The sequence below is a fragment of the Bos indicus genome, chromosome X, assembly GCF_029378745.1.
Source record: "Bos indicus isolate NIAB-ARS_2022 breed Sahiwal x Tharparkar chromosome X, NIAB-ARS_B.indTharparkar_mat_pri_1.0, whole genome shotgun sequence".
NCBI lineage: Eukaryota > Metazoa > Chordata > Mammalia > Artiodactyla > Bovidae > Bos > Bos indicus.
In genome coordinates this window covers 84,091,069-84,116,885 of record NC_091789.1, presented here as the reverse complement: position 1 = coordinate 84,116,885, position 25,817 = coordinate 84,091,069, and the positions used below count along the sequence as shown (strand labels likewise).

The window sequence follows — 25,817 nt, the reverse complement described above, 5'->3', positions numbered from 1 at the left end:
CACACAAGACTTTAGATTCTTTTCAAAGTCCTTTCATCTAAGATAATTCATCAAGCACTCACAATAGCCCATGAAGTGCGGGAATTATTCGCCCCACTTTACAGGGATAAGGAAACAGACCCAGAAAGGTCGAGTAACTTGCTGAAAAGCACACAAGTACTTACTGTTGTTGATGTGAGGGGAGGGTTGCAGAGCAGCATGAGGCTTGGTCCAGCTTGGACTTTGGAAGCAAGAAGAAAGTTGTTTACTCCAAAGTCACAGTTTAAAAATATTTTAGTGGCACTCAGTGTGGGGTTGAGGGGGAGGGAACGATGGGGAAGTAAGGAACTTGCAGTTCCAGCTGGGATGGCTTCCTAGCTCTGCCACTGACAAGGGGCAAGTTACTTCACAGTTTGTGGCCTCAGTTTGCTAATCTGTAGAGTAGAGATGATAATACCCACCCAGCAGGGTGGATAGTGACATAGTATAAATAAAAGTGATTTGTAAAATGAGGTATATTCTAAGCCTTGCTTTGCATTATTACTATAGTTATGATGGCTGGTCCTTTCGGGAAAAAGGCGGATGTTTCCTGAAGGGAAGGTAGGCTCAGACTGGGTACAAAGTTGCCCTTCCCTCAAGCCACCTTATCTAAAAAGACCCTCTCTGGCTGAGTGAATTGTAGATCAGGAGCCCTCTAGCCGGACCAGTCTTCCTTGCCAGCTCAGAACCTCCTGGGCTGTTAGCATAGCTCTGGGGCCTAAGCACAAACTCTTCCTCAGTGGATGTCTTGAATTTACTTTGATCTGTAACTTTACTTGCAGATCAATTCTTTTTATAAAGAGTTTGTGTATTTATTTTTCCTATTACAAAACTAGATCATGCTTATTAAGAAAACTGGGAAAATATTGAAAAGTAGAAGAAACCAAAATTAAACCATCCTTATATCTTCTTCCTCCACAGAAGCCTACCTCAGTTAATATCTTGGTATATTTCCTTTCAGTCTTTTTTCCTCTAGGCCCTTAAGATAATTCTTAGCAAAGAAATACTTTTTTCTTTTTTAAAACAGCTTTACTGAGCGTGTAATGGATAGACAAAAAGTTGCACATATTTAATGCGTATAATTTGATGAGGTTAGACTGAGCGGAATAACTCAATCTGTCTTGTTTGTTTTGAGAATACTTTTGTTTGGTATTTTAATTGTAAAAAGTGGAAAATGATTCCTAGTTCCATCTATGAGATTTTTTTGCCTAACATTTTAACAAGAATGGAATGAAGAGGAATCCTGAAGGCCATTGAGGTGGTGCCATCTCTCAGAACAGGCCTGGCCTAGGTTCAGCAGCTCACTCGGGCTCAGCCAGCAGAGCCGGTGCTGCTGAGAGGGTAGCCCTGGCTGCCCAGTGGGAAAGGGCTCCTTCTGGTTCAGGCCCATTCCTCTTGAAAGGAAAATGAAGCACTACTATTCACCACTTTACCCTGTGGTTGTGTCTTGTGGCTGAGTCCTTCACAGGAATTTGGGTGATGACTTTGGAAGGTGGTTCCCTTGGAAGGATTTGGATATCAGACCCAGCAAGCTTTTGAAAGGACAAACCTTGGCGGGTGGTTCTTCACAGGCTGGGAATTCAGAGTTTTTATTTGTCTTTCTTGGCTTCCCCCACACCCCCACCTGCCCCATTCAGTACCTCCTCCCTCTTCTATTTTTTAAAATCTTACATTTTGGTATAAGTAAAATTATCCTTAAGCTGAGTGTATAATTAGAATTGTGGGCATTTGAAGTGACTTGTATTCCTAGCTGTCCAGGTACCCCAATGCTGTTTAATAAAAGCTTGGCTATTCCCATCCCAGGGAGGCCTGGCGTGCTGTAGTCCATGGGTCGCAAAGACTTGGACATGACTGAGCAACTGAACTGAACTGAACTGATTCCCATCCCGGGACATGTTCAAGGCTTTTTCCACTCCCTTCTGCGGAATGCCCTTCCTCCTCTCAGTAGCCTGGAGAAATACAACATCTACAAGGCCCAGTTCAAATATCATCCCCTTTGAAATGCTCTGGGATGCTGCCCTGGCCTGGTAGGTTGCTCTCTCCTCGGTGCTCTCAGAGTTCAGGACTCCTGTTTGCTACAGAGCATGAAGTATGTTGGGATCTGGTTCCTTCTCTCCTCCTTTGCCTTGTCTGGGAGTCCCTAGATGGCCAGGATGGGGTTGTGTCCTTGTCTCCCATCCAAGTCCCAGTAGCTGTAGGAGCTGCATAAATACGTGGTGAATCAAATTCCAAAATTGTGACATTTGGCTGTCACTTCTGCTTTCTTATCTCTCTCGAGACCCCTATCTGCATTTTGCCATCTTTTCTCTGCCTTTGCTGCTGCTGCTGCTAAGTCGCTTCAGTCGTGTCTGACTCTGTGCTACCCCATAGACGGCAGCCCACCAGGCTTCCCCATCCCTGGGATTCTCCAGGCAAGAACACTGGAGTGGGCTGCCATTTCCTCCTCCAATGCATGAAAGTGAAAAGTGAAAGTGAAGTCGCTCAGTCATTTCCAACTCTTTGCGACCCCATGGACTGCAGCCTACCAGGCTCCTCCATCCATGGATTTTCCAGGCAAGAGTACTGGAGTGGGGTGCCATTGCCTTCTCTGTCTTTGCCTTTGAGGTTATAGGAAAACCAACACATCACAACTGTATCCCATTTTCATCAAGCATGCTTGATGGGAAATAGCCTCTATTCATCAAGATGTCCCTCTTGGATCTGACCTGCCACCTGCTTTTTCCATCACTGAGTCACTCCCTAGGCAGGATAGCTTCTCTCTGGGGAGCCAGGAAGGCCTTCCCCAAGGTTGCAGCACCTGTATTCCTGTGAGCTCTGGTCAGGCCCCAGTACAGGTCAGAGTTTGGCTTTCTGTCCCTGGGACTTAGTGGAAGACACACTAGTTCCTCAGCAGGATCCAGCACTCAGAGCCACCCTATCAGGGTGGGGCAGGGCAGAACAGGGAAGCAGCAGGGTTAGTCTTTATACTTCAGTGAGAGGAAATGTTCACGACTGTGTGCTGTCAGTGGTACTTTACAATGAGGAAAGTGGAAGAGAGGTAGGTTTGCAAAGATTTTATTAAAAAACAAAATAAATTCATAATCTTGAAAACAACATAGGTGGATTTCTCCCCATCTGTGACCAGATCCCCCTCCCCCAAGGTTCCACCTGGATGATCCTGAGGCCTAAACCCTGACTCTCATCTCCCCACTGCCCCACCAACTGCCAACCAAATCTCCATGCTTTCCTCCAGCTTCTGATCTGTCTCCTTTAAGAAAATAAAAATACCCCTCCCCAACTTGCCTAAAAATAATTTTCAAAGATTAAAAACGGCATCTGTGTGTTTTTTAAAAATAAACACTTAAAATGTTGGAAATGTTTGTCTTCCCCTAGGTCTAGTTGAGGCCTCTGGGGTGCCTGCCTGCTTCATGCTAGGAGGCCAGCTGCCACTTGGTGCCCCTTGGAAATTTTCAGGAAGTAATTTCTTCCAAATTTCCCCTGCAGTCACAAATTCCACACACTGCTCGCATAAACACGCTGTCTTCATTATAGGCACTGCACTTTGGCTCTGGAAATTTGATCTCTTTTTGTCAACTAGACCACATGCTTCAGATTCCCTGCAAATAGAGAAAACAAAATTCAAATTCAAGTAACATATGTGAACTATACCTCAGTAAAGCTGTTAAAAAAGGCACTTTCATTTTGGGGCTTGTTCTCTTGCTGTCCTTGGGAACCCTGCCTGCCCCCACTCACCAACATAGGAACAAGCTCAGGCTAGGCTGCTGGATGGTGAGAGAGATCTGGTCCATTTACCCCAGCAACCACCAGCCACCCACCAGGCATGTGAGTGAGGCCTTGGACAGCTGGCTGACTGCAGTGCTAGGTGAACTCAGCCCAAACCAGAAGAACCGCTCAGCTGAACCCAGCCCTATTGCCAACTCACAAAGTCATGAGCTAAACAAATGGTTGTTTTAAGCCACACATACACACACGCACAAATTTGGGTAATACTTTTCAGAGTCCATACTTCACTAACTGCATCAGATCTTTCCACACCCCCAACATTTCTTCCCCTGCTTAGCAAGGTACAACCCTTTTAGCATTTTCTCTCATGAGCACCTGTGAAAGATGAATTGGGGATTTCCCCCTACTCTCAGGTCTAAGAATCTTTGAGGGAAAAGCAGCCACTTGAAATCTTACAGCACTGGTCCCTCCACAGTCTTCTTCTTGACCTACTTCCCCAAGCCAAAATACTGGGCTCCAAACCCTACTGACCACTTCTACTCTAAAACAGGAAGGATGTTCCATGAGGGCAAGGACCTAGCTGCCTTACTTTTGGTTGATATCTAGCACAGTGCCTCACACATAGTAGGTGCTCAATAAATGGATGAATGGAAGAAAGGAAGGAAAGAAAAATCAGCACCCACTTGCCTATCTAGTTTAATTTTTAATACAATATTAAATATACACAATGGAGTATTACTCAGCCATTAAAAAGAATACATTTGAATCAGTTCTAATGAGGTGGATGAAACTGGAGCCTATTATACAGAGTGAAGTAAGCCAGAAAGAAAAACACCAATACAGTATACTAACACATATATATGGAATTTAGAAAGATGGTAACGATAACCCTGTATGCGAGACAGCAAAAGAGACACAGATGTATAGAACAGTCTTTTGGACTCTGTGGGAGAGGGTGAGGGTGGGATGATTTGGGAGAATGGCATTGAAACATGTATAATATCATATATGAAACGAATTGTCAGTCCAGGTTAGATGCATGATACAGGATGCTTGGGGCTCGTGCACTGGGATGACCCAGAGGGATGGTACGGGGAGGGAGTTGGGAGGGGGGTTCAGGATGGGAAACACGTGTATACACGTCGCAGATTCATGTTGATGTATGGCAAAACCAATACAATATTGTAAAGTAATTAGCCTCCAATTAAAATAAATAAATTTATAATAAAAAATTTCAATTAATAAAAACTTGGAAAAAAATTAAACATACAGTAAAAGTGACTTTCTTTGCTATGTGCAGTTCTATGATTTTTAACACAGGTCAGATTCTTAAGACAGATTGGTCCCATTACTCATCAAAATTTCTTCTGCTTTCTTTTTGCAGTCACATCCTCCCCTCCCCCTCTTACCACCTGGCAATACTGACCTATTCTCCATCACCGTAAGTGTTGTCTTTTTGAGAATGTTATATAAATGGAATCATCAGTATGTGATGTTTTAAGGCTGTATTCTTTCAAGCAGCATAATGCCTTTAATTTTCATGCAAATTTTTAGTGTATCAATAGTTTATTCCTTTTTTGGGGGCAGTACTTAACTCTGTAATTTTAAAATTACTATAGATTTATAGGAAGTTGTAAAAAAAAGTACCAAGAAGTAGCCTTCACCAAGTTTTTCCAAGTGGCAATATCTTACATAATTATTATTTAATATCAAAACCAGGAAATTGACACAGGTATAATTCACAGACCATATTTAAATTTTGCCAGTTTTATATGCACTTATTTGTGTGTGTGTATATATTCTATGAAATTTTTATCACATGTGTAAATTTGTATAACCCCCACCACAAGAGGGCTTCCCTCATAGCTCAGTTGGTAAAGAATCCACCGCAATGCAGTAGACCCCAGTTTGATTCCTGGGTCAAGAAGATCCCCTGGAGAAGGGATAGGCTACCCAGTCTAGTATTCTTGGGCTTTCCTTGTGGCTCAGCTGGTAAAGAATCTGCCTGCAATGCAGGAGACCTGGGTTCGATCCCTGGGTTGGGAAGATCCTCTGGAGAAGGGAAAGGCTACCCATTCCAGTATTCTGGCCTGGAGAATGACATGGAGTGTGTCCATGGGGTTGCAGAGAGTAGGACACGACTGAGTGACTTTCACTTTCATTTTCCACCACAAGAAGATACAGAACTATTCCATCACCATAAGACCTCCCTCAAGCCACCTTGTTAACCCCCCTCCACCCCCTATCTTTAAGCCCTGACAACCATCAATCTGGTCTCTAGGTCTATAACTTTGTAATTTCAAGAATGTTATATAAATGAACTCCTACAGTATAAAACATTCTGAGATTTTTTCCCCCTCACTCAGCACAATGCTCTTAAAGATCCATCAAGGCTGTTGTGTGCATTAAGTCAGTTCCTTTTTGTTTGCTGAGTAGTGTTCCATGGTATGTACCCCACCAACACTGTATGAAGGATCTAGTTTCTCAGCGTTCTTGTTAACATTTGGTGGTGGCACTAGTTTTTATTTTGACCATTCTGATAGGTGTGTAGGGATCTCTCATTGTGGTCTCAATTTCCATTTTCCTAATGGCTAATAATGTTGAACATCATTTCATGCACTTATTTGCTGTCTGTATATCCTCTTCATGTCTTTTATTAATTGGATTTTTTTTTTACTGTTGAGTTTGGAGAGTTCTTTATATACTCTAGATATAAATCTGTTGTTGGATATATGATTTGCAAGCATTTTATCTCAGTATATAATTTGTCTTCACATTCTTCTTTATTGGTCAAGCCGTGTGGCTTGTGGGATCTTAGTTCTCTGACCAGGGATTAAACCCAGACCCTTGGCAGAGAAAGTGTAGAGTCCTAAACCACTGGACTGCCAGGGAATTCTGATTTTTCATTCTTCTAACTTTTGCAAAGCAAAAGTTAATTTTTTGGATCATGGCTTGGGTGTTTTCAACCCTTAAGTTCATAATCTCTGGATAATCTTTGATTCTTCATCTTTTACTCTCCATATCTTATGAGTTGCCAGATCTAACCTCAAGATGTCTTCCATATCTGTCCTCTCTTTTCTGTTCCCCTCTCTGCACCTTAGCCATAGCTCCCATCACTCAGGTCACTGAAACAGCCTTTTAACTGGTGCTCCCACTTCTGGATCTGTCCCCCACACAATTCTAGCTGTGATCACATGCCTCCTCTGCTCCATAATAACTTTAGCAGCTCCCGAGTACCTATGAATGAAATCTAACACCTTAGCTTACATGTGTCCCATCCATACTTTCCCATCTCCATGTGAGCCTTTGCGTGTGTTGTTGACTGTGCTGAGGAGACCTATAGGGGGTCCTGGTGCTGAAGCGAGGGTGCTTCCATCTTTAAGAATAGCCAGAGCTTGATGAATGAGTGAGTGCACAGTTGAACAAAATCCCACGTCCAAGTGTCCCAATGACACATGTTCACAGAAAGGAAAGGTGGGTGCTGTGTTCTCTACTGCTCTGTCTCACTCTCTAGTTACATTTGGAGGCAATTAAGAAAAACAACAGAAATAGTTTCCATCAAAAGTTGATGATGAGCAATATTGAGTTTGGGTAACAATGAAAATGTAAGCTTAAATAATGCCCATTGTTTTCCCCTCACATCTAGCTTTTCCAGCAGTGGGTGGCAGCCTGAGAAAATTCTAAAGGCCAGCATATCTGCAGCCTGGAGAGACACAGAGTACAGATCAGAGGGGCAAACTCAAATGTCTATAGAGGCCAAGAATATATTGGATGTCAATAGAACAGACTGGGGGTAAGACATATGGATCCCTCTGGATCCTTTTTCTTTTCCCTACTTTGTAGAATGGCCTGAATGTAAGAAATAATTTCCTTTTTTCTTAACTCTATTACAAAAGAAAACAACATCAAAATGGTGTCAGCAAGATGAGAAATGGAAACTCACACTTGGCCTAGAGTAGGAGATACAACAGGGAAAGGTGGAATTTGTGGCAAACAGGAAGGTACCTGCTCACAAAGCGGGCAGCTGCTACTTGGTTCCAGCCAATCACTAGTGAGCAGGAATGTGGGTCAGATCTTTCCACTTTCCAAGAGAAGTCAGACATTCACATCTTTACACAGAGTTTTCATAGTGTGAAATGTGGACAACTGCTTTAAATGTTTAAATGACATTACCTGGCACATTAATCTGTTAGGCTAAACCAAAACAACTTTGGAGATAAGATGTGGCTCACAGACTCCTAGTTTGTGATCTCTGGGATAGTTCTGACTTATACCCATGGCACCCCCTTTCACTCTCAAGTATCTTGGTTTTGACAATACATTATGTCCTCATCCTACCTCTGATGTAGAAGAAGGAGTACTGAACTGGGACTCAGGAGGCTTGGGTTCGATTGATTCATCAACTGACTAATTCATCTGTTCGTTCATTTATTCAATCAACATTTATTATCTACTCTTTGCCAGTACTAGGTGCTTGTGAGCACTCTACTCTTTTTCATTGTTGCTGCTAATTAATAGACTTTATTTTTGGAGCAGTTTTAGGTTTACAGAAAAACTGAGCAGAAAGTGTACAGATCTCTCATATTCCCCTGTTCCTCATCTCCCCCCAGGAGGCAATTTCCCCTAGTATTAACATCTTGCATTAGTATGTACATTTTTTATAGCTGATGAATGAATATTGATACATTATTATTTAGTCCATAGTTTACATTAGGGCTCATTCTTGGTTTTGTACAGGCCTACGAGTTTTGAAAAGTATATAATATTATGTATCCATCATTACAGTATCACACAGAATAGTTTCACTGCTCTAAAATTCTTATGCTCCACCTATTCATCTCTCTCTTCCTTTCCTTAACCCCATCACAGCCACTGATATTTTTACTGTCTTTATTGTTTTGTCTTTTCAAGAATGTCATATGGCTAAAATCATGTAGTATGGAGCCTTTTGAGAATGGCTTCCTTTACTTAGCGATACACATTTAATGTTATTCTACATTTTGTCACTTAATAGCTCATTTCTTTTTAGTGCTGAAAAATATTCCATTGTCTGAATGTACCACAGTTTATCCATTCACCTACTGAAGGACATCTTCGTTGCTTCCAAGCTTTGGCAATTATGAATAAAGCTGCTATAAACACTCATGTGCAGGTTTTTGTGTGGACGTGAGTTTTCATCTTACTTGAATAAATAGCAAGGAGCAGGACTGTATGTAAGACTATGTTTTAGTTTTGTAAGAAACTGCCAAACTGTCTTCCAAGATGGCGGTTCTGTTTTGCATTCCCACCAGCAATGAATGAGTTCCTGTTGCTCTACATCCTTGTCAGCATTTGGTGGTGTCATCGTTTTGCTTTTAGCTATTCTATTAGGTACGTAGTGGAACTCACTGTTTTAATTTGCAATTCCTTAGTGACATGATAGTGAGCATACCTTAATGTACTTAACTGCACCTGCGTAGCTTCTTTGGTAAGGTGTGTATTAAGATCTTTGGCCCATTTTTTGGATTGGGTTGTTTTCTTATTGTTGGGTTTTAAGAATTCTTTGTATGTTTTGGCTAATTGTCCTTATTGGATATGTGTTTTGCAAGAATTTCTCCCAGTCTGTGGCTTGTCTTTTTATTCTCATAATTTTTAGTCTTTTTAATGTACAGCAGTGCTGTCCAATAGAACTTTCTGGGATGATGGAAATGTTCTATATCTACGCTGCCCAATATGAGAGCCACTAATTACCTGTGGCTATTGAGCACTTAAAATATGGCCAGTACAAGTGAGGAACTGAATTTTAAATTTAATTTTAATAACTTAAATTCAAATGGCCACATGTAGCCAGTGGTGACCATATTGGACAGTACAGATATAGAACAGTTCCCTTTTGCTTTTTTTTTCTTTATGACATTGACTGGGGTCATTCTTATTTGCTCTTTCATTTATAACCTCCCTTTCAATCCATTAGGAAGTCCTGTCAATTCTACCTCCACAATATTTTCTAAATCCACCCATTTCCCTCCCACCTTCACTGTGATAACTTTACTCCAAGCCATTGTCACCCCTTGCATGGACAACTCTAATAGCCTCATCACTGGTCTTCTTGCTTCCATCCTTGCCACCTACAATCCTTCCTCTATATAGCAGCATGGTTATTTTGTTAAAACTTAGGTCAGATCACATTACTTGGATGCTTAAAGCCCTCTAAGGCTTCCAATCACACCTAGAATAAAATTCAAACTACTTAGCCATCAAGCTCTGCAGGGTCTGGCCCTGTCCCTGGTCTCTTGTCTGCTCTGCCCTCTTTGCACTCTCTGTTCTGGCCACATGGAACTTCTTTGTGTTATTGGAACACACTAGTCATTTTTCCCTCTTAGGGCTCCGCCTTCTTTGCACATGTTATTCCTTCTACCTAGCATGCTCTGTTCCTGGATATTCTCATCCCTGACTCTTCTTTTCACTCAGGTTTCAATCCAAAAATCACCTCTGAGGGGCCTGATGACTACCTAGTCTAAGTTGCCACCCCCAGTCACTCATTTTCTGCCACATGATTCTATTTTCTTCAATGCACTTAGCACACCAAACACATCTTGTGAGGGCAGGGATGTGTTACTCTTGTTCATCACTATTGTTAGCCACTTTGACAGTGCACAGGAATCCATCAATTAGTATTCACTGAAAGATACAGTTCTTGCAATTAAGGAGCTCTCAGTCTAGCAAGGAAAGCATCTATGGAGACAACACGTCATAGTCCATAGCAATAAGGCCATATAATACCAGTCTATACAGAGTGCTGAGGGCATTTGAAGAGAGGGCATGGAAGGCTTCATGGAGGAGGTGTCATCTTAAAGGGCAAATGAAGAGAGAATGTACCAGGCAGCAGGAACAGAGCAGGATGTATAAAAGCACCTGTAAAGCTTTTGTGGCCAGAGCACAGAATGAGGGTCAGGGACAGGTTTGTTTGTGTGGGTGTGTATGTGTGTGCATGTGCAATGAGGCTGGAGAGACTGTTGGAGGTCAGATCATCAAGGGTCTAGAAAGCCATAGTCTTATCCTAGAGGCCATGTGGAGCCTCCAAACAATTTTAAGATGGGGAGGAGTCTCATCTAGTGTGATCTAGGGCTAGAGAAACTTCCCTGGTAGCTGCCTCATCACATCAGGCTTGAGGGTCTCACTCTTTACCTGGGAACAATGGCAGAACAAAGGATTTCTAGGAAGCCTTAGGTATGTGCTGAAATGGATGGGTGATTTTAGTTTTTAGCTCTTAATTGTCAACTATATTGTTTGTCTTAGAATGTAGATCCCTCTTGTCATCAGAAAGCCTTTCAATGACAATTAGTATAACCGCCAGTTACCACTTGTCTGCCTCTGACCTGAAATAGAACCTGAGGCTGTGAATTAATCCCACCAGGCTTCTGGCATCTATAGGATATCAGCACTAGTACCCTGATGTTTTGGGTGCTCCGGTCTTAACTTGCAAGGGACTACTGCAGTCTCAAACTGAATTGAAGCAATTTCTAAAATAGCCTATGATTCATTTTTTCTCCCCCCCGTGCCTAAATCTGCTGGCTCCATGTGGAGGGATAGGCACCAGTAACTGGAGAGGTGACATCACAGGAGTGGGCTGCATGCCTGCCAGCCAGGCAGCTTGTAGAGCTCGGCCTCAAGCAGTCTATCTGCTGGGCTGGGCGATGCCTCCCAGCCACTTTAGAGTCATAGCTCTAGATTCTTTGGTCCATGAGCTTTCTCCACATTTCTTTTTCAGACAAAAACTCTGGGCTGAGAAATCCAGGATAATGGGAATAGCAGCGGCAGGAAGAATAATACAGCCTTACATCTGTATAATGATTTAGAGTTGTGAAAGCCATTTGCTCCATTTTGCTCCTCCCAAACAGCAGTGGGAAATGGAAGCTGGGGTTTTCGGCCTGAACTGGGGTTGCACAAAAGAACAAAATGCTAACATTCCCTGTTCTCCACAAGGTACACCATGATTGGGCCTTGGATGCCACCAGAAAGTCAGAAAGATTCTTTTCAGCTTCTAGGTGCTTCCTGGAAGAGTAATTCTCCAGGACAAACTGCCTGGCAGGCACAGTCTACGAACCACGCCACCCTGATGGAGCCAGAAAGTAGTGCCAGTCCCAGCACTGTCAACTCTTCCTGTGCACCCTGGCTTACAGTCCCCATGGTCCCAAAGACTTTCACAGGAGCCAAAGTCATGGCCTGTAACTGTGGAGGCCTGAAGGTAGGGTGTGTCTTGAACATCTGGAAATGCCAACAGCTGCCAGGGTAGCTCAAGGGCCCGTGAAAAGAAAAAACACCAACATATCAGTCATTGTTGTGGATCCTGCAGTGAAGAGCCACTAAGCCTTCCCGTGAAAAGCTGAGGAGTAGGGTGAAGGGAGTCTTTCCTTGGAGAAGCCATAAAAATAGTTTTGCAGTGGTCTCATGCTGGCTTTGTGATCTTCAAGCACCTGGTCTTGGCATAGCTTGGTGTCTCCAGCGCTCCACTGCTATCACTAGCATAAGAAGTCTCCCTGCCTGACTCCCCTCTCCTGCTCCTCCATGCATCATGGCTACCAGGCTGGACACCAAAGGGGTGGCATACTCTTGCTTGGACTTTTTGGTTTTATATTAAATTTCAGTGTCACTTGTGTGTGTGCATGCGTGCCTGTGTGTGTGCGGTGGTGGTGGGAGGCCTGGCGGAGAGTGGGGTGGACACGACAAATCCACAGATGCTCAGCAGTATTGTGAGAGTGGAAGTTGCTGTGGCTGCTGTAGCTGCCACCACCATCACCACCACCACTATGTGAATTCAGACCCACTGAAAGGCCACAGGTGCTGGTTAGTGCCATGAAAACGTCATCTCGGTAAACAAAGATGCTATCCTCAGGCAATTCTGTCTGTTGGAAACCTTGGCGGGGTATAAAAGTGATCCTTTGGAAGGTTGAATCTGTAAACCTATATGTGGAAAGTGACAGACAAGAGGAGAACATCCTTGCATCCAAAGCAGAGAGGCCTCCCATAACTTGTTTTCCAGCTCAAGGGGGATATGTGCGCCTATGAAAATAGATTAAGGATCACTGCCTTGGCCTGTTTTAGAGATGTGAATAAAAATCTTGGCTGGGGACTGCCTCCTTTCTGGTTGACTGATTTTTCAATTGATTTGTATTTATTAGCTAATGAAATTAAAGTTGTAAAAATGATAACAGAAACACAATAAATCTCTCCCACAACTGGCTGTTTCTATGTCACTATGGTGCATTCCTCACTTTGATTACTTCAAAGTCTATTATTTTGTTCTCAATTATTCTGTTTTTCTGGCACTGGAGAAAATCAATTTGTTTTATTTTCTCTTATTCATGCACTCAATTATACTCTTCGGGCACATTTAATCACTTTGATGTTTTCATTTTATGGCCCATCTCTAGGCACTTCAGCTGCATTGCTGCCAACGGGCAAGCAGGACTAATTTGCATGTCACAATAGACTTGAAATTCTAACTCAATTTAGAAATCTTTATGAAATCTCCCTCCAAAATATGCTTGGAGCTGCAAAGAGGCAGAAGGATGTGAGTAAACCAGAAGCCTATAAAGATGCTTCCCTTTCTCAAACACTGAGAGCTCTTTGGTGGCCTGACTGTAGATTCTGGATGTCCCTATCCAGGTACAGCAGAGCAGTTCACAGGATGGGATGTCTGCAGAGCTTCCCCTGGAACTTTGTGGTGAGAATCTTGCAAAGGCTGTCCTCAGCAGCAAGGCCAGGGAGACTGGGCCTGCTTACTCTGGCATAAACTGCCCCTTAGCACTGCTGGATTTGGCGGCTGTGCTAAAGACAGCACCTGAATCTCAGTTGGTTAAAGGGCCTCCGGGTAGATAGAGAGAATTGTCAACAGTTAGGCATTCCAGAACCCTGAGTGGTTTAACCTTATTTTCTCTGATAAGCTCCAACTCCCCTTTTGCCCCTTGATTATTTTAGAGCTAAAGGCTGGAGGGGACTAAAGTGATATAATTGCTTTAGGCATGAACTTTGAACAGACAGAAAAAAAGCTTAATTAAACAACTTATAGGTCTCCAACTATTTTTCAAAAGCTTTTGGTTTGTTGTATGCAAAAACCAGCAGCTCCACCCGGCAGAAGGAAAATTTCATATTTCTTCTAAACTTTCGGTATGATGTTCATTTTCTCATGTGGAATCCCAGCTCCCTCGCTTCTTTACTGTGTGAACTTGTACAAGCTAATCAGCCTCCCTAAGTTCTATTTTATGTTAAACAAGGCTAATCACATTATCTACTTCAGAGCTAGGTTTGTTTCCTAAACTTCAGTACTGTCAAGAATTTTGCCATGATCACATATCATTTATGTCAAAACCTCTCTTTTCTTTTACATTCTCAAAACACTTAAATTCATCCAAAGCAAGGTGTCTGTGAAATCAAAGTGTTTGATGTGGTAGTTATAATTTTTTGAATACATATTAAAACATATTTACATGAAATAAACCAAATTCATTCCTGTTTCAGAATCTTTGCTCTTGCTCTCCTGTTCATCCAGAATGTTCTTCATCCCAATTTTTGCAAAGTTCCTCCCTTTACTGCATTTAGCTCTATTCCCAAATGTCACCTCCTCAGGAAGGCCTTTACTGACTATCCTACCTAAAAAAGTACCCTTTCTGAATTTACCAGTAACCAATTACCAAATATTTATTTGCTTACTGTCTTTCTTCCCCATTAGAAAGAAGTAAGCTTCATGATGGGCAAGGCTTTCACCTGTCCTTTTTACATCTCTATCATGTAGAATAATGCCTAGCATATATTAATACCAATTACATATTTGTTGAATGAAAGAAACAAGAAAGTAAAATGTCAGCCGAGTGGTAACCAGTCTCTCTTTCCACCCAATGAGGGTGGTGTCAGAGAAGGCAGAGTGGAAAACCAGGACTTTTATCCAAGCTCAATGGCAAGGAGGCCCACCTAGGAGGCTTTAGTAACAAGGTGCCACTGCCATTCTTGGGCAGGGTGGTACCCTGAGGTGGAGTAGGGGGAGCCTGAATTTCCAGTCCTGCCCAGTAGCAATGAATACCCCTCCTCCCCCAGGCTGTCAATGAGAACTGCGTGGGAAACCTAGATGTTTACCCCATCCAGAGGTAACGGGGTGGAGCCTCCCTTCCTTGCCACCATGGTATTAGAGGAAGCCTGCTAAAACTGAAGATTTAAATAAGATGCAAGGTTTGGAGAAAAGAAAGGGTTCCTAAATGATTAATGCACATAGAGGAAAATAGAGATCTCTTCAAGAAAATCAGAGATACCAAGGGAACATTTCATGCAAAGATGGGCACAATAAAGGACAGAAATGGTATGGACCTAACAGGAGCAGAAGATATTAAGAAGAGGTGGCAAGAATCCATAGAAGAACTATACAAAAAAGATCTTCATGACCCAGATAACCACGATGATGTGATCACTCACCTAGAGGCAGACATCCTGGAATATGAAGTCAAGTGGGCTTTAGGAAGCATCACTGCAAAAAAAAGCTAGTGGAGGTGATGGAATTCCAGCTAAGATATTTCAAATCCTAAAAGATGATGCTGTGAAAGTGCTGCACTCATTATGCCAGCAAATCTGGAAAACTCAGCAGTGGCCACAGGACTGGAAAAGGTCAGGTTTTATTCCAATCCCAAAGAAAGGCAATGCCAAAGAATGTTCAAACTACTGCAAAATTGCACTCATCTCACATGCTAGCAAAGTAATGCTCAAAATTCTCCAAGTCAGGCTTCAGCAGTACATGAATTGAGAAATTCCAGATGTTCAAGCTGAATTTAGAAAAGGCAGAGGAGCCAGAGATCAAATTGCCAACATCTGTTGGATCATTGAAAAAGCAAGAGAGTCCCAGAAAAACGTCTACTTCTGCTCCATTGATTACGCCAAGGACTTTAACTGTGTGGATCACAAAAAACTGTGGAAAACTCTTCAAAAGATGGGAATACCAGACCACCTGACCTGCCTCCTAAGAAATCTGTATGCAGGTCAAGAAGCAACAGTTGGAGTCAGACATGGAACAATGGGCTGCTTCCTAATTGGGAAAGGAGTGCGTCAAGGCTGTATATTGTCACCCTGTTTATTTAACTTCTATGCAGAGTACATCATGAGAAATGCTGGCCTGGATGAAGCACAGGCTGGAATCAAGATTGCTGGGAGAAATATCAATAACCTTAGATATGACACCACCCTTATGGCAGAAAGTGAAGAGGAACTAAAGAGCCTCTTGATGAAATTGCAAGAGGGGATTGAAAACGGTGGCTTAAAACTCAGCATTCAAAAAACTAAGATCATGGCATCCAGTCTCAATACTTCATGGCAAATAGATGGGGAAACAATGGAAACAGTGACAGACTTTATTTTTTTTGGCTCCAAAACCACTGCAAATGGTGACTGCAGCCATGAAATTAAGACTCTTGCTCCTTGGAAAAAAAGCTATGACCAACCTAGACAGCATATTAAAAAGCAGAGACATTACATTGCTGACAAAGGTCTGTATAGTCAAAGCTATGGTTTCTCCAGTAGTCATGTATGGATGTGAGAGTTAGACCATAACGAAAGCTGAGCACCAAAGAATTGATGCTTTTGAACTATGGTGTTGGAGAAGACTCTTGAGAGTCCCTTGGACTACAAGGAGATCAAACCAGTTAATCCTAAAGGAAATCAGTCCTGAATATTCATTGGAAGGACTGATGCTGAAGCTGAAGCTCCAATATTTTGACCACCTGATGTGAAGAACTGACTCATTGGAAAAGACCCTGATGCTGGGAAAGATTGAAGGCAGGAAGAGAAGGGGACAACAGAAGATGAGATGGTTGAATGGCATCACCAATTCGATGGACACGAGTTTGAGTAAGCTCCGGTAATTGGTGATGGACAGGGAAGCCTGGCGTGCTGCAGTCCATGTGGTCGCAAATAGTTGGACACAACCGAGCAACTAAACTGAGGATTTATACAACTATCTAAAATGTTCAGGATGTAATAGAAAATCACTCATACCAACAACAGAAAACTCTCAACTTGAATGAGAAAAAGGCAATCAAGAGAGACCAACATAGAATGATAGTGATGTTGGGAATATCCAATAAGCAGTTTAAAGCAGCCATCATAAAAATACCTCAACAGGCAATTATAAACATGTTTGAAACAAATTAAAAATAGTCTCAGCAAAGAAACAGAATATAGAAAAACTAAATGGAGATTTTAGAACTGAGAAGTACAAATAGTGAAATAAAAAACTCAACAGATGGACTCAATAGCAGAATGGACAGGGCAGAGGAAGAATCAGTAAACTGGAATATATAGAATAGAAATTACCTAATTTGAACAAAAGGCAAAAAAAAAATAGTCAAAAATGAGCAGAACCTCAGTGACCAGATGGGACTATGATAAAAGATCTAATATTCATGTCACCAAAGTTCCATAGGAAGAGGAGAAAGAAGGTAGGACTGAAAAAGTATTTGAAGAAATAATGGCTAAAGATTCCCCAAATTTGGCAAAAGATAAAACCTTAGAAACAATGGAAATAGTGACAGAGTTCATTTTCCTGGGCTCCAAATTCATTGCGGATGGTGACTGCAGCCTTGAAATGAAAAGACGATTGTTCCTTGGAAGAAAAACTATGAAAAACCTAGACAGTATATTAAAAAGCAGAGACATTACTTTACCAACAAATGTACAAATAGTCAAAGTTATGGTTTTTCCAGTAGTCATGTATTGATGTGAGAGTTTGGACCATAAAGAAGACTGAGTGTTAAAGAATTGATGCCTTCAAACTGTGGTGCTGGAGGATTCTTGAGAGTCCCTTGGACAGCAAGGAGATCAAAACAAGTTAATCCTAAAGGAAATTAACCCTGAATATTCATTGGAAGGACTGATGCTGAAGCTCTAATACTTTGGCTACCTGGTGGGAAGAGCTGAGTTGTTGGAAAAGACCCTGATGCTGGGAAAGATTGAAGGCAGGAGCAGAAGGGGATGACAGAGGATGAGATGGTTGGATGGTATCACCAACTCAATGGACATGAGTCTGAGCAAACTCTGGGAAATAATGAAGGACAGGGAAGCCTGGCGTGCTGCAGTCCATGGGGTTGAAAAGAGGTGGATACGACTGAGTGACTGAACAACCACAACAAAAACCATACAGATTAAAAAAGCTGACTGAATTCCAAACTGCATAAACTCAAAGATCTATACCAAGATCTATCATATCAAATCCCTGAAAACTAAGGAAAAAGAAAAGTCTGGACAGTAGAAAAACAAAAACAAATGCTTTCATATAAGGGAGCTGCTAAGTCGCTTCAGTCGTGTCCAACTCTGTGCAACCCCATAGACGGCAGCCCACCAGGCTCTGCTGTCCCTGGGATTCTCCAGGCAAGAACACTGGAGTGGGTTGCCATTTCCTTCTCCAATGCATGAAAGTGAAAAGTGAAAGTCAAGTCACTCAGTCGTGTCCGACTCTTAGCGACCCCATGGACTGCAGCCCACCAGGCTCCTCCGATCATGGGATTTTCCAGGCAAGAGTACTGGAGTGGGGTGCCATTGCCTTCTCCCATATAAGGGAGAGATAGTTCAAATGACAATGGTTTTCCCATTAAAAACCTTGGAGGCCAGAAGGAGGTGGTACAGCATTTTTCGGGTGCTGAAAGAAAATAAATGTCAACCTTGAATTTTACATCCAGTGAAAATATCCTTCAGGAATGAAGGGGAGATGAAAATATTCTCAGAAGAAAGAAAACTAAGAGAATTTGTTGTTACTAGACCCACCCTAATGACTAGGTAAAGGAAGTTTTTGACAGGGAAAGGAAATGGTGATTGAAGATAGCTTGGAACGCCAGGAAGGAAGAAAGAACAATGGAAAGGATAAAAACATAGGTAAATATCAGATTTTTATCTCCTCTTGAGTTTTTTAAATTATGTTTGATGATTAAAGGAAACATTATAACATTCTCTGATGTAGTTCTGAATAAATAGAGGAAATATCTATTAGATTATATAATAACACAATAAGGTTACAAGTGGGGAAGAGGAAAGGGACTTAAAAGTAAGGTTTCTATACTTCACTCTAACTGGTACAATGTCAACACCAGTAGACTATAACAAGTTACATATGTATAATATATACCTAGCTGCTACTGCTGCTGCTAAGTCGCTTCAGTCGTGTCCGACTCTGTGCGACCCCATAGACAGCAGCCCACCAGGCTCCCCCATCCCTGGGATTCTCCAGGCAAAAACACTGGAGTGGGTTGCCATTTCCTTCTCCAATGCATGAAAGTGAAAAGTCAAAGTGAAGCTGCTCAGTCATGCCGACTCTTAGTGACCCCATGGACTGCAGCCCATCAGGCTCCTCTGTCTATGGGACTTTCCAGGCAAGAGTACTGGAGTGGGGTGCCATTGCCTTCTCCAGATAGACTGTATACTGGGTCATAAAACAAACTTCAACAAATTGAAAATATCTGAAATTATACAGAACATGTTTTCTGACCACAATGGTACTAAAGTAGAAATTTTAAAAAAAACCTCCTGAAAAAAATCTTTAGGCCCAGATGGTTTCATTGGAGATTTCTACTAAAAAAGGACAATTAACACCAATTCTATACTATCTCTTGCAGAAAATACAAGAAAAGGTAACATTTCCAAACTCACTTTTATAGGACTAGTACTGATCTGATACTGAGAGCAAATGATGGCATTACAAAAAATAAAACTACAGACTAATATCCCTCATGGATATAGATGTAAAGTCTTCAGTAAAATATTAGCAAATAGAATTCTTAGTTTTTAATTCTTAGAATTAACAATTTTTACATATATTAGCTAATTCTAAAAACTACATATGGCAGTCCAAGATGGTGGAATAGAAGGACATATGCTCATCTTCTCCTGCAAGAACTCCAAAATTACAACTTGCTGCTGAACAGCCATCAACAGGAAAATGTTGGATCCCACCAAAAAAAGATACCCCACATCCAAGGGCAAAGGAGAAGCCCCAGAAAGATAGTAGGAGGGGTGAAATCACATTTAGAATCAAACCCCATACCCACCAAAGACACTCGAAGGGCTCAATCAAACCTTGTGTGCACCAGGACCCAGAGTTCCCACAGAGACTGAGCCAGAACTGTGTTGAGTGTCTCCTGCAGAGGTGTGGGTCACCAGTGGGCTGCTGCAGGGGCAGGGGCTCTGGGTGCAGAAACAGACTCTTGGAGGGGACAAACAAAAGCTTGTGTGCACCAGGACCCAGGAAAAAGGAGCAGTGACCCCACAAGAGACTGAGCCAGACTTGCACGAGAGTGTCCAGAAGTCTCTCACAGAGGCGTGGGTTGGCAGTAGCCTGCTGCAGGGTTGGGGGCACTGAGTGCAGCAGTGCATGAATGGGATCTTTTGAAGGAGGTCCACATTATCTTGATTACTTCCACCATAGTTTGGCCTCAGGTCAAACAACAGGGAGGGAACACAGCTCCACCCATCAACAGAAAATTGGATTAAAGATTTACTAAGCATCATGAGAAACTGGGCTGGAAGAAGCACAAGCTGGAATCAAGATTGCTGGGAGAAATATCAATAACCTCAGATATGCAGATGACACCACCCTTATGGCAGAAAGTGATGAGGAACTAAAAAGCCTCTTGATGAAAGTGAAAGAGGAGAGTGAAAAGTTGGCTTAAAGCTCAATATTCAGAAAACTAAGATCATGGCATCTGGTCCCATCACTTCATGGGAAACAAATGGGGAAACAGTGGAAACAGTGTCAGACTTTATTTTTCTGGGCTCCAAAATCACTGCAGATGGTGAGTGCAGTCATGAAATTAAAAGACGCTTACTCCTTGGAAGGAAAGTTATGACCAACCTAGACAGCATCTTCAAAGGCAGAGACATTACATTGCCAACAAAGGTCTGTCTAGTCAAGGCTATGGTTTTTCCAGTGGTCATGTATGGATGTGAGAGTTGGACTGTGAAGAAAGCTCAGAACTGAAGAATTGATGCTTTTGAACTGTGGTGTTGGAGAAGACTCTTCAGAGTCTCTTGAACTGTAAGGAGATCCAACCAGTCCATCCTAAAGGAGATCAGTCCTGGGTATTCTTTGGAAGGAATGATGCTAAAGCTGAAACTCCAGTACTTTGGCCACCTGATGTGAAGAGTTGACTCATTGGAAAAGACTCTGATGCTGGGAGGGATTGGGGGCAGGAGGAAAAGGGGATGACAGAGGATGAGATGGCTGGATGGCATCACCGCCTCGATGGACGTGAGTTAGAGTGAACTCCGGGAGTTGGTGATGGACAGGGAGGCCTGGCGTGCTGCAATTCATGGGGTCACAAAGAGTCAGACACGACTGAACGACTGAACTGAAGCATGGTCCCACCCATCAGAACAAGACCCAGTTTCCCCCTCAGTCAGTCTCTGCCATCAGGAAGCTTCCATGAGCCTCTTATCCTTCTCCATCAAAGGGAAGACAAAATGAAAACCACAGTCACAGAAAACTAACCAATCTGATCACATGGACTACAGCCTTGTCTAACTCAATGAAACTATGAGCCATGCCATGTATGACCACCCAAGACGGACAGGTCATGGTGGAGAGTTCTGACAAAATGTGGTCCACTGGAGAAGGGAATGGCAAACCACTTCAGTATTCTTGCTTTGAGAACCCCATGAACAGTATGAAAAGGCAAAAGGATATGACACTGAAATATGAACTCCCCAGGTCGGTAGGTGCCGATTTATGCTACGGAGATAAGTGGAGAAATAACTCCATAAAGAATGAAGAGATAGAGCCAAAGCAGAAATAACACCCAGTTGTGGATGGAACTGGTGATGGAAGTAAAGTCCGATGCTGTAAAGAGCAATACTGCATAGGAATCTGGAATGTTAGGTCCATAAATCAAGGCAAATTGGCAGTGGTCAAACAGTTGGCAAATTGGCAGATGGCAAGAGTGAACATCGACATTTTAGGAATCAGCGAATTAAATGGACTGGAATGGGTGAATTTAACTCAGATGACCATTATATCTACTACTGTGGGCAAGAATCCCTTAGGGAAATGGAGTACCCCTCATAGTCAACAAAAGAGTCGGAAATGCAGTACTTGGATGCAATCTCAAAAATGACAGAATGATCTCTGTTCATTTCCAAGGCAAAAAATTCAATATCACAATAATCCAAGCCTATGCCCCAACCAGTAATGCTGAAGAATCTTAAGTTGAATGGTTCTATGAAGACCTATAAGACCTTCTAGAATTAACACCCAAGAAAGATATCCTTTTCATCATAGGGGACTAGAATGCAAAAGTAGGATGTCAAGAGATACCTGGAATAACAGGCAAATTTGGCCTTGAAATACAAAATGAAGCAGGTCAAAGGATAACAAGAGTTTTGCCAAGAGAACGCCCTGGTCATAGCAACACCGTCTTCCAACAACACAAGAGAAGACTCTATGCATGGACATCACCAGATGGTCAATACCGAAGTCAGATTGATTATATTCTTTGCAGCCAAAGATGGAGAAGCTCTCTACAGTCAACAAAAACAAGACTTAGAGCTGACTGTGGCTCAGATCATGAACTCCTTATTGCAAAATTCAGACTTAAATTGAAGAAAGTAGGGAAAACCACTACACCATCCAGGTACGACATAAATCAAATCCTTTATTTTTATACAGTAGAAGTGACAAATAGATTCCAGGGATTAGATTTGATAGACAGAGTACCTGAAGAACTATGGACTAAAGTTTGTGACATTGTTCAGGAGGCAGTGATTAAGACCATCTCCAAGAAAAAGAAAGGCAAAAAGGCAAAATGGTTGTCTGAGGAGGCCTTACAAATAGCTGAGAAAAGAAAAGATGCAAAAGGCAAAGAAGAAAACGAAAGATATACCCATCTGAATGCAGAGTTCCACAAAATAGCAAGGAGAGATAAGAAAGCCTTCCTCCATGATCAATGCAAAGAAATAGAGGAAAATAATAGAATAGGAAAGACTAGAGATCTTTTCAAGAAAATCAGAGATACCAAGGGAACATTTCATGCAAAGATGGGCACAATAAAGGACAGAAACAGTATGGACCTAACAGAAGCAGAAGATATTAAGAAGAGTTGGCAAGAATACATAGAAGAACTATACAAAAAAGATCTTAATGACCTAGATAACCAAGATGGTGTGATCACTCACCTAGAGCCAGACATCCTGGAATGTGAAGTCAAGTGGGTCTTAGGAAGCGTCACTACGAACAAGCTAGTAGAGGTGATGGAATTCCAGTTGAGCTATTTCAAATCCTAAAAGATGATGCTGTGAAAGTGCTGCACTCAATATGCCAGCAAATTTGGAAAACTCAGCAGTGGCCACAGGACTGGAAAAGGTCAGTTTTCATTCCAATCCCAAAGAAAGGCAATGCCAAAGCATGCTCAAACTACCACACAATTGCACTCATCTCACATGGTAGCAAAATAATGCTCAAAATTCTCCAAGCCAGTCTTCAACAGTATGTGAACCATGAACTTCCAGATGTTCAAGCTGGTTTTAGGAAAGGCAGAGGAACCAGAGATCAAATTTCCAGCATCTGTTGGATCATCGAAAAAGCACGATAGTTCCGTAAAAAGATATATTTCTGCTTTATTGACTATGCCAAAGCCTTTGACTGTGTGGATCACAACAAACTGTGGGAAATTCTTTAAGAGATGGGAATACTGGACTACCTGACCTGCCTCTTGAGAAATCTGTATGCATGTCAAGAAGCAACAGTTAAAACTGGACATGGAAAAACAGACTTGTTCTAAATCAGGAAAGGAGTACATCAAGGCTGTATATTGTCACCCTGCTTATTTAACTTATATGCAGAGTACATCATGAGAAACGCTGGACTGGAAGAAGCACAAGCTGGAATCAAGATTGCCAGAAGAAATATCAATAACCTCAGACATACAGATGACACCACCCTTATGGCAGAAAGTGAAGAACTAAAGAGCCTCTTGATGAAATTGCAAGAGGGGACTGAAAAAGGTGGCTTAAAACTCAGCATTCAGAAAACTAAGATCATGGCATCCGGTCTCAATACTTCATTGCAAATAGATGGGGAAACAATGGAAAGAGTGAGAGACTTTATTTTGGGGGGCTCCAAAATCACTGCAGATGGTGACTGCAGCCATGAAATTTAAAGATGCTTGCTCCTTGGAAGAAAAGTTATGACTAACCTAGACAGCGTATTAAAAAGCAGAGACATTCATTACTTTGTCAACAAAGGTTTGTCTAGTCAAAGCTATGGTTTTTCCAGTGGTCATGTATGGATGTGAGAGTTGGACTATAAAGAAAACTGAGTGCCAAAGACTTGATGCTTTTGAGCTGTGGTGTTGGAGAAGACTCTTGAGAGTCTCTTCAATGGCAAGGAGATCCAACCATTCCTGAATATTTTTGGAAGGACTGATACTGAAGCTGAAACTCCAATACTTTGGCCATCTGATGAGAATTGACTCATTGGAAAAAACCCTGATGCTGGGAAAGACTGAAGGTGGGAGGAGAAGGGGACGACAGAGGATGAAATGGTTGGATGGCATCACCGACTCTATGGACATGAGTTTGAGTGAGCTCCGGGAGTTGGTGATGGACAGGGAAGCCTGGCATGCTGCAGTCTGTGGAGCCACAAAGAGTCGGACATGACTGAGTGACTGAACTGAATTGAAATATACATATATTATATATATTTTATATAATATATATATTGTATATACATTATATAATATACATAGGTCATATATATATATATACATACACATATCCTTGCTAATATATATAAGATATAGGGGCTTCCCTGATGGTGGTGGTTTAGTCACTAAGTCGTGTTGACTTTTGGGATCCCATGGACTGTAGCCTGCCAGGCTCCTCTGTCCATGGGATTTTCCAGGTGAAAATACTGGGGTGGGTATTTTCTCCTCCTTCTCCAGAGATCTTCCTGACCCAGGAATCAAACCCAGGTTGCCTGCATTGCAGGCAGATTCTTTACCAACTGAGCTATGAGGGAAGCCCTTCCCTGGTGGTGGCTCAGTGGTAAAGAATCTGCCTGTAAAATGCAGGAGATGTGGGTTTGATCCCTGTGTCAGGAGGATTCCTTGGGGAAACAAATGGCAACCCACTCCAGTATTCTTGCCTGGGAAATCCCATAGACAGGGGAACCTGGTGAGCTACGGTCCTTGGGTTTGTAAAAGAGTCAAACATGACTTAACTACTAAACAAAACAAAACAAAAAGTAATATATATAATATAACATACAAAAATATATATATTTATTTCTAGGAATTAAAAACTAAGAATTCTATTTGTTAGTATTTTATCGAAGGCTTTACATTTCATGAAGGATATTAGCCTATAGTTTTCTTGTGATGCCATCATTTGTTTTCAGTATCAGGGCAATACTAGTCCTATATGGACTTCCCTAGTGGCTCAGATGGTAAAGAATCTGCCTGCAACGTGGGACACCCAGGTTTGATCCCCAGGTCGCTAAGATCTCCTGCAGAAGGGAATGGCTACTCACTCCAGTATTCTTGCCTGAGGAATTCTATGGACAGAGGAGACTGGCAGGCTACAGTCCATGGTGTCACAGAGTCGCACATGACTGAGTGACTAACACAATTAATCACAACATATAATATGGGCTTCCCAGGTGTCACTATTGATAATGAACCCACCTGTCAATGCAGGAGATGTAAAAGATGAGGGTTCAATACCTGGGTAGGGAAGATCCCCTGGAGGAGGGCATGGTAACCCACTCCAGTATTCTTGCCTGGAGAATCCCATGGACAGAGGAGCCTGGACAGCTCCTATGGACTGCAACCCCACAGTCCATAAGGGTTGCAGAGTTGGACATGACTGAAGCGACTTAGCACATATACAATATATAACATATCTAATCTAATCTAATATATATATAATCAGATTTCATCTAATCTAATATATAATATACTATATATTACACCATGAACAAGTGGGATTTATCCCAGGTATATAAAGCTAGTTCAATATTTGATAATCAATCAATGTAACCTACCATGTTAAAAGGCTAAAAAGAAAAATTACATATATGG

At 42.0% G+C, this 25,817-nt stretch overlaps 1 protein-coding gene across 2 annotated transcripts in view; it reads right to left on the bottom strand.

The window, feature by feature from the left end:
• Positions 1–3,056: 3,056 nt before the first annotated feature.
• Positions 3,057–25,817, bottom strand: part of HDAC8 (histone deacetylase 8) — a 238,911-nt gene continuing 216,150 nt past the window's right edge. For both annotated transcript variants that reach the window (XM_070783605.1, XM_070783604.1), the window contains one exon: positions 3,057–3,614. In XM_070783605.1, the coding sequence (XP_070639706.1) occupies positions 3,606–3,614 (9 nt within the window). In that variant the 3' untranslated portion in view covers positions 3,057–3,605. The remainder of the gene's footprint in view (positions 3,615–25,817) is intronic.